Source organism: Lolium rigidum, chromosome 2, assembly GCF_022539505.1.
Source record: "Lolium rigidum isolate FL_2022 chromosome 2, APGP_CSIRO_Lrig_0.1, whole genome shotgun sequence".
Classification (NCBI taxonomy): Eukaryota; Viridiplantae; Streptophyta; class Magnoliopsida; order Poales; family Poaceae; genus Lolium; species Lolium rigidum.
This window is the reverse complement of record NC_061509.1, coordinates 151,196,344-151,204,336: the sequence shown is the minus strand read 5'-3', so window position 1 is coordinate 151,204,336 and position 7,993 is coordinate 151,196,344. Positions and strand designations below refer to the sequence as shown.

At 46.2% G+C, this 7,993-nt stretch overlaps 1 protein-coding gene across 1 annotated transcript; it reads left to right on the top strand.

Moving 5' to 3' along the window:
• Window positions 1-656: 656 nt before the first annotated feature.
• LOC124692448 (cationic amino acid transporter 9, chloroplastic-like) lies at window positions 657-4,397 on the top strand. Its single transcript, XM_047225833.1, has 8 exons — window positions 657-1,002; window positions 1,389-1,798; window positions 2,073-2,249; window positions 2,565-2,789; window positions 2,899-3,075; window positions 3,170-3,406; window positions 3,641-3,736; window positions 3,868-4,397. The coding sequence occupies exons 1-8, from the start codon at window positions 657-659 to the stop codon at window positions 4,012-4,014; spliced, it is 1,815 nt and encodes a 604-aa protein (XP_047081789.1). The 3' UTR covers window positions 4,015-4,397.
• The last annotated feature ends 3,596 nt before the right edge of the window (window positions 4,398-7,993 follow it).

Sequence of the window (7,993 nt, the reverse complement as noted above, 5' to 3'; positions counted from 1 at the left end):
GTTTGATCTTTAAGATTTCTTTCACATCCATCTGTACAAATTAAGTATTGGTGGAGCAAATCCCTTTTCCAATTGCCACCTTGATCGACTAACTCCGACACAAAACGAAGCCTGCATCTTCTCTTCTTAGAGATAGGTTTATAAGTTGGTGGTTTTGGGATCCATGAGTCTCTCCGAATTCTGATACTCTGACCATTACCTACGTGCCAGATGAGCCCTTTCTTCAGCAGTTCAATCCCGTGTGCAATAGCTTGCCAAGTTGATGAGGCATTCCGAGTAAACATTATGTTCTCAAGCCTCCCATTTGGATAATACCTAGTAGTTAGCTTTGAGGCTACAAAATAATATTTACCATTCAACTTGTCGCTCTGCTGTGTTCTTATATTTCAGTATGCTAGCTTTTCGTATTCGAATACTAAAAATACCACGATATGTATCGAGATATGAGTAAAATATTACCAAATTAAAATATCATTTTTTAATATCATTATGATGCATATTGATTGGCTGCAACGGAAATCTTCATTTGAAAGCATTAAAGTCTACTACTGATAATGGGCTGTACTAGAGCCTGTGACACCAATAAGAAGGAATACCAAGCCCAACAGGAAATCACCTGGCTCCGCCCAACCGGATCCCGACCAACCCTCCAGTCCATGACGCAAGAGCGCACGTCACTCCTCCCGGTGTGGGCGCGGACGACCGCGCGACGGCCAAGAACCAGACACCACCACCCGCCCCACGTCAACGCCGCAGACGCCATGGAAGGGGAAGACGCGGACCACAGGCCCTCCTCCTCGTCCGGCCGCTCCTTCCTCTCCGGCCTCTGCGCCGCCGCGCTCCGCCGCAAGCCCCTCGCCTCGCGGACCGCCGCCGCCGCCTCCAGCGACGCCCTCGTGCGGCAGCTCGGCGTCCTCGAGCTCGTGCTCATCGGGATCGGCGCCTCCATCGGCGCTGGGATCTTCGTCATCACCGGAACCGTCGCCCGCGACGCCGGCCCGGGTTAGCTACGCCTCTGTTTCTCACTACAATCCGTAGTGGGCACTTCACCACCACTCGGTCAACGGAAAGATTGGCTGTACTGCCGTTAGCAGATTGGTTGTACTACTGCAGTTAGCAGTTAGTAGACTGTTGGTTTGGTTCACAATGGCATGAACGATTTAGAGAGACAATTCACCAGACCATACCAGTGCTCGACTGCATGCATTCTGATCCATTGTTGTCCAATGATAAGTCTGAATACCTACTTCTCATACCATTGACTAGGTTGCTGTTGCCTGTTGCTCAGCATCGTTTGGTAGTTAAGCTTACTTCGTATCTTTCCTTCTGTATGTAAAGTTCGTTCCCATGTTCATTTTTGCTAAAAATAACCTGGTTGCCCGAAACAGGTGTGACCATCAGTTTCGCCCTAGCCGGAGCTGCGTGCGTGCTCAACGCCCTGTGCTATGCTGAACTGGCGTCTCGTTTCCCGGCGGTGGTCGGGGGAGCATACTTGTACACGTACGCTGCGTTTAATGAGCTCACGGCCTTCCTGGTTTTCACCCAATTGATGATTGATTACCATATTGGGGCAGCAAGCATTGCCCGTAGCTTAGCAAGCTATTTCATCCAGTTCTTGGAGCTGATTCCGGCTGTGAAGGGCAATGTTCCCAGTTGGATTGGCCACGGAGAAGAGTTTTTTGGCGGTGTTGTTTCAGTTAACTTGTTGGCTCCAATTCTTCTCGTCATATTGACTGTGATCCTCTGCCGTGGTGTCAAAGAATCGTCAACAGTGAACACTTTTATGACTACATTGAAGGTGAGACTGTTTACAACCTAAGGCGTTTTCTCTTCAACTACGACAAGCAACTTCTTGAAAGTTGAAGAGGCTAGGTCAAAAATCATTGTAGCACAGTTTTGAGATGTTCTGCGATTTGTGATTATACAAGGCAATATTTTTCGTAACATACAACACAATATGAGTTTCAGTCAGAAAGTTTTCATGATTTGCTGAAATGGCTATGTAGTTATGTGTGTGGTTTTGTTTGCTGTGCTGGACTTTATGTAGTGATGCAGTTGCTTATGTGATGCAGATAGTCATTGTCATAGTCGTTGTATTTGCTGGTGTGTTCGAGGTGGATGTATCAAACTGGTCACCATTTATGCCGAATGGTTTCAAAGCTGTTGTAACCGGATCCACAGTAGTCTTCTTTGCCTATGTTGGCTTTGATGCAGTTGCTAATTCTGCCGAGGAAGCTAAAAGACCACAGGTAATTTCAATATTTTCCCATATTATCACCTTTATGTCTTTTTCTATCATCATAATTCATTTGCTTCTTAGAATTTCGAAATGTTCCTCCAATTTCAGTAGACGTTTTCTCTTTTCTCATCATAATCCATTTGCTAGTTAGAATTTGGAAGTGTTCAGCAATTCTCATTAAATATTCTCCATTTTGTCATCATATTTCATTTGCTTCTTACAATTTGGCAATGTTATCCAGTTTTCATTAATCATAATCCATTCTAAGTTGTCTTTTGACTCATGCAAAAAATATTTAACTGATAATGGAAACGAAATTGTCCAGAGGGACTTGCCTATTGGCATCCTGGGGAGCCTTCTGGTATGTGTCATACTATACATTGCTGTGTGCTTGGTGATTACTGGAATGGTGCCATATACATTACTTGGTGAAGATGCTCCCTTGGCTGAGGCTTTTGCTGCTAAGGGGTTGAAATTTGTTACCGTGTTGATCAGTATTGGAGCTGTTGCTGGTCTTACTACAACACTTCTTGTTGGTCTGTATGTTCAGGTAACCTTCTAATGTATAGGTAACCTTCTAATGTATCTATTCATCACTGAAAGTTTCTTCTGAATCATATTATTCCACTTTAACATCACCTCCTTTGATCCACACACAGTCACGTTTGTATCTTGGGCTTGGAAGGGATGGCCTACTACCTTCAATATTTGCTAAAGTTCACCCAACGCTGCATACTCCTCTGCACTCTCAGATCTGGGTTGGTTGTGTTGCAGCAATCTTAGCTGGCCTCTTTAATGTGCAAGCACTCTCTCATATTCTCTCAGTTGGCACACTGGTATGGAAGCTTCATAATACTCTCTGCAACTGTAGCACAAGTTCAGTTCATTAATCACATTTAACTGTTTGATTACCTTTTCTTCTGGGAGCAGACAGGCTACTCAGTTGTATCAGCTTGTGTGATCACGCTTCGATGGAGCGACAAAGCAACTAATTCTCGCTCCCTTGGAAGTATCTCAATCTGGCAGGAGGGTGTTTTGTGCCTTGTCACGGTGGCTCTCTGCGGTTTCGTAGCAGGAATATCCTACCGATTTAGCTACGCTATTGCCTTCATCATAGTAGCTTTTCTGATAGCTATTGTTGCCAGCTTTGCTCTCCAGTTTCGACAGGCAAGTGCATCTTCTACCAATTTGTAATGTTAGAAAGGCATTGTTATCATCACTAAAATCGCAGATGAACCAAATAGTCCATTGTTTCACCATCATTTGCATCGCAGTCTCATGCTTTGCAGTTTGCAACCATCCGATGCCATCTAATGAAAAATGAACATGCACGGATGTCGTTCCCATCTATTAATACAGTGGTTCTTCTAAGCTCTAACCTTGTATGACATGCATATTCAGGTCTATGTTCCTGTGGATGCTCCTCGCTTTTCTTGTCCTGGAGTTCCGCTGGTCCCGGTGCTCTCTGTTTTCTTCAATATGTTTTTGTTTGCTCAGGTTAGCTGCATTTAGCAATTTCACTACGAAAATTTTGCGCTTTACCCTGTGGTGGTATATTACCTTCACAGCCCTTCTTAGCTGGCAGCCACTGTGACTAATGGCAACTGGTAATGACTCTTCGTTTGCAGCTTCATGTAGAAGCTTGGTACAGATTCGTCATACTTAGTCTCATCGCGGTGGGGGTCTATGCCGGATATGGTCAGTACTACAGTGCTCCTTCCACGTCAGACCGCTCCTCTGTAGCTTACCATGGAGTTCCCTCTGAAGCTCCATGAACAATGCAAATCCTCCAAGTTCATCCAAAAGTTTACATTCCACGTGATCATCGTGATGCTGTGGAGGTAATTATTTTACTTGCGTTGCTCGAAGCCTCTGTGTCTGTGTGCGGTGCATTCTCCGCGGCTCCGTCTATACATCTGTAAAATGGGACGGAGTACGTTGGAAGTCTGCCACGATATCATATCCACCAAGAGAAGAAACAGCGAAAGGAATGTTTTGTTGAGCAAGGGGATCGATTGCCTCCCCTACAAAGATACACTTGGAAAGATTCTGGAGATAGGATTGTAAACTTTACTGTACATGTAGTATTACAGTTCACAACTTTGTATGTACCTCAAACAAAATTCATCTAAGAAAAACCTAGAAAGTTTTAGTTTAAGTGCTGCTTTCAATTCACTGGTCCTGTGGTTTTTAGACGTTTTGGCGGCTTCTCATTGATAGTATTGAGATTTGAAATTGTCTTACATACGTCATCGATGACAATGATCGTCTTACGTAATTCGAACAAAATTCATCTGGGAAAGTTATGATTTAAGTGTTGCTTTGATTGCTCCACTGGTGTTGGTGACATTTCTTTGATAGGACTGTGATTTGTGAGCATATTGGATACATGGTGGATGGAAATTATCATCTTAGAGCATCTCCATCGGTGCTCCCCCAATAGCGATTTGGGGCTCAGCACCTATTTTTTAGGCTACACTGACGCGTCCCAAAAGTAACCGACCAGTTTTGGAGCCAAATACAATCGCTGGCACACCCTTGCCACTCCCTATGCGCTAGGGGCGAAACTGGCAAGGCAGCTCCTCGCGCCACGTCGGATTCACATTGTGGACCGTCCTGGCAGTGAGAGAAAGCTGTGGTCACATTTTAAATGACCATGAGCAGAATTTCGGACGTCTTCTTCAATGGGCGTGTCGGTTCCGAGGCGGCGACTCGACGGCACACGCCGCCCGCTAGCTCCATGCAGCGACGGATGAGTACTCCACGTCATCAAAGCGCACTGCAGAAGTTCTCTATAAACCGCATCGGCACTGCTTTCTCCGCCCATTCCCCTGCGCTCCCACTCCTCGAAAAACCCGAGCTGCCACCAACCACCTCATCCTCCACCGCCATGGCGCACAACCACGAAGCTGACGGCAGCGGCACATGCATCGGGGAGGACCACCCGCACAACTTCACCCTCGACGAGGCAGAAGCCCTCTTCCGTGCGCGCCTGCTGGTGCCGCCGGAGTATAGACTGCCGCACGGCGGGCTGGCCAGCCCATAGCCCCCCTCCCAACAGTTAGGGCCCCAAGATTTATTTGCACATTCAGTACATGTATATTTATACTCAGTAGAGTTTACAATAATTTAAGTAAATATAAAAGGCCTAAACTGCAACTTAACGTGCCTATACTCTGACTTCTGTTAAAAAAATATTTTAATATTTCTAAATAATTTTTCCAATGACATCAATTTTCTCTAGCCTTCTCAAATGTGCATAACAACACTGATCCTCATAATTTTTTTGTGATTAATTCTAGAGATATATAGATGTGTACACAAGTAGCTATTGGTATAAATAAGAATCATGCTATATAGTTCGCTCTGTCATTATAAATAAATACTCCAAAAACCAATAGCTACTTTCAAATGTAAATATTATTTAGTTTCAAAAGTCTTCACCAAGATTCCAAAAATCATGGATCTTTCAAATGTAAATATTATTTAGTTTGTTATTGCATTTACTCTAATATTTATCTTGACGTACTCCTATTTTTTAAGTCTTTTGTGCGTGTCCACGAGATTGACTGAGATGCCGAGAACACCACTCATGCTTAAACTTTAAGTAATATATAAAAAATTAGTAGATATATTTAAGATTTTTTTTAGAGTAGGGGGCCATGGATCCCTGCCTTAGAAAAGCTTCGCCACTATGAACAACGGCCTCTTGGTGTCGTTTCGCCCAAGTGCCCCCACAAACTATGGACCGGCCCTTATTAACGCTGACTGTATAGCCGGCGCCGGAGGGCGAGGAGATCCGCGCCCTGATCACGGAGCGGCGAGCACAACTACCAGTGGCACAGTGTAACCAACCACTATGGGCGGCAAACAAACCGGAGTGGCCGGCCGTCTTCCAGCGTGAGTGGGAGGTGGAAGTCGCGCGCTTCGCCGGCCCCGACGCTGGCATATTCAACACCGCGCTCTTGGTGGCATGGGTGTGGCGTCAATGCCACCCTCACAGCGGACACGTATCACATGTGAGACATCAGCGATTCGGAGAAGAAATAGTGGGAGGTAGAGCCGGCGCCAACGACCCAGAGGACGCGCTGGGGTAGCATTTGCTGGTGCACCGGTTGATCGATGAGGGCATGCCGGCGGCGACACAACGATAGATAGCGTGGTGGTCGTGTTGCGGTCAGAAACCCACCGGCGAGCAGCGACGGGCAACACAGTAGAGCCGGGAGGCTCCCAGGACTGCGGCTGGCCCTGGTCCCTCGAGCGACGGCCCGCAAAGACTCGGCACGCACGTCCGATGCTGGTGCAAGGGCGTGCCACCTGACCTATACCTGGTCAGGAAGGTGATGGATGTGCCTCGCTTAGTTTTCTGCATGGCATACACGTAAACATTAAATACGAGCCTCGATCGGCTCTCAGGTTTTCCTGTGAATCGGCTCAAGGAGCTGATCCACCCACGATTCGTACGAGGTGTACGATCACATGGTGGTCCTGCTTGATCAAAATAAAGCTAAAACGACCTACTACGATTTAGGGTTTTCACCACATAATCGGAACATCCTACGCGTGATTGAGCCTGGCGGCCACGCACGGTGATCATAAACCGACCCTAGACAAGGCCTAAAAACCAACATGAAGTTGATCCCCGGAACATCCTGTCTAGGGCTAGCAAACTACACCCTACGTGCCACTGGATCCTTCAACCCATTTGTAAGGCCTAACTATGCAGATATTAAACTAATCCTTGAAGAACAAGGAGCAATCATAACGGATCGGATCTACTAAATAAAGATCAAGCGAGGTGCCGCCCTTACACCTAAGATAGGTGTAAGGGCGGCTAGACGTCTAAGGGTTGCACGGACGAAAGCATATGATACGATGAAACAATGCTAACCCTAACACGTCTATGATAACCACGTTGCTCGCCATCAACAAGGCTTCAGCACGAGCAACGCATGCACAGCGAATAAACGTGTACTGTCTAGATCGCAAGATCTTACCCGGAAGAAACCCTCGAGACAAGGGAGTTGGCGATGCGCCAAGATTGGTTTGTGGTGAACGTGATTGTTGTTTATTTCAGTAACCCTAGATACATATTTATAGTCCGTAGACTTTCTAACGTGGGAATAATCCCAACCGTGCACGAGCCAAATTCTATCTAACCGACACGTATCCTACTATATTTACAAATACACGGGCAAACTAGCCCAAACTTTGTATACCAGGCCGATTCATGTATTCCTTCCATGTATATTCTTCAAGCCCATCTTTAATCGCGGCCCACCTCTGATCCGGTCAAATTCTGGTGATAACACATGCCCCCCTGGTTTTGGAAATGACAATTCCAAAATCACTCTGCTTTTTCTTCGTCGGGTCATGCCGTGGCAGAGCAGAACCGTCGCAGTATCCTTCATCATGATGCCTTGCCTCTCCGCGTGGCCTGGCCAATTTTTTCTTTGGGCACCACTTCCTCGGAAACTGCTGTGGCATTAAATCTCCACCATATCCCTTTTATTTAACCACATCGAGCAATTCGCTTCTCCATCCCCTCCTCATCCTCTGTTCCTCTGTAGTACTCGAAAACCCTCCTCCCACCATGGACTCTTCCTCCTCTTCCTCCTCCGGTCTTTCCTACCGGTCTTCCTCCTCCCGCGAGCCGACGCCGGAGGACATACGCTGTAACATCCCAAAAATTTCAAAACAAACAAAATGAATTTCCCTAGTTCCAAATTTTGGAACCAACAAAAACTTTTATTA